The sequence below is a fragment of the Gavialis gangeticus genome, unplaced genomic scaffold, assembly GCF_001723915.1.
Source record: "Gavialis gangeticus isolate Ggan-Ray unplaced genomic scaffold, GavGan_comp1, whole genome shotgun sequence".
Lineage (NCBI taxonomy): Eukaryota > Metazoa > Chordata > Crocodylia > Gavialidae > Gavialis > Gavialis gangeticus.
This window is the reverse complement of record NW_017729033.1, coordinates 20,706,500-20,707,688: the sequence shown is the minus strand read 5'-3', so window position 1 is coordinate 20,707,688 and position 1,189 is coordinate 20,706,500. Positions and strand designations below refer to the sequence as shown.

The 1,189-nt window shown below is 48.5% G+C and overlaps 1 protein-coding gene across 1 annotated transcript in view; it reads right to left on the bottom strand.

The window, feature by feature from the left end:
• Nucleotides 1-13: 13 nt before the first annotated feature.
• The window catches only part of RNF4 (ring finger protein 4), a 27,094-nt gene continuing 25,918 nt past the window's right edge, over nt 14-1,189 (bottom strand). Inside the window, exon 7 of the mRNA XM_019526357.1 lies at nt 14-545. Coding sequence (XP_019381902.1) covers nt 396-545 — 150 coding nt within the window. The 3' untranslated portion in view covers nt 14-395. The remainder of the gene's footprint in view (nt 546-1,189) is intronic.

Sequence of the window (1,189 nt, the reverse complement as noted above, 5' to 3'; positions counted from 1 at the left end):
GGTTATACTGGGGGGGGGGAGGGGAGGGGATAAAGTAGTAATTTTTAAAAAGCCTAAGAAATATCAAAAACAGAACTGTTGTGTACAAGCATTTCAGAAGCAGCAGCAGAAAATGGATTAAACTGCTTCACTTCTAATACATACTGACTGGTCTGTTTGCAGACCCTCAAAAACTTAACACTATAACAAGTGACAAAACAAGAAGCAACTTCTGACAATAAGTTTGGACCATAGAAAAAAGCTGTTTAGATATGTACAAGTTATTCTTCAAAAATCAGTTTTATTACATTGGGGCATGTATACAACCTGCTTTTCCTTTAATGTTCAGGATACTGGAAATGCTTGACATTATCCCCCAAATCCAGTTGAGGCTGTCCTGAGAAGAATTTAAGTGCTCATATATAAATTGGATGATACTGTCTGTGACTGAGTTTTTTCCTACAAGTTGGGCAAGAGTTAGCATTTCTAAGGGAGTCACGGAGGCACTGACTGCAGAAAACATGACCGCATTTGGTTGCCACAATAAGTCGTCCACTCTGTATAATCTAGAAGGGAAAAAAAGAAAAATGAATTTGAAGCATACAGAACTTGAAACTTGGTTTTACAGAAGAATCACATTACAAACCTCACATGAAAGCAAGTAGTTGCCAATGTATGCCAGCTACAATACCGTTCAGTGATTTTAAGTCTGTACATTTAGACCAGGGGTCAGCAAACCCCGGCACTTGTGCCAGAAAGGGTATCTGAGGCCATTTGGCTTGGCACACCACTGCCACCTTAGGCTCTAGGCAGCTGCTGCCAGCCACAAAGCCCGGGCTGCTCCCAGCAGGTGGCTGCAAGCAGCCCGGGGGCTCCGTGGTTGGCAGCAGCTACCTAAAGCCTGGGCTGGTTGCAGCCAGGAGGCTGCAAACATCTGCTCCGGGCTCTGGCATCAGCTCCATACCGGCAGGCGGGCACGCACATGCCTTGGAGCAGATGGTGTGGGAGGGGTCCGAGGCAACCCTGGCCTCTTCCCTACTGCCAGCACATCGCTGATGACTGGGCTCCAGAGCCTGGCACAGCTGTATGCAGCAAGCCTGCAAACAGCTGCGCCGGGCTCCACAGCCCCAGCATTGGCTCCATGCCGAGCCAACGGCAACTGCACGCGCACCTCAGAGCGGACAACAGGAGGGCTATGCCGCCTCAGGCC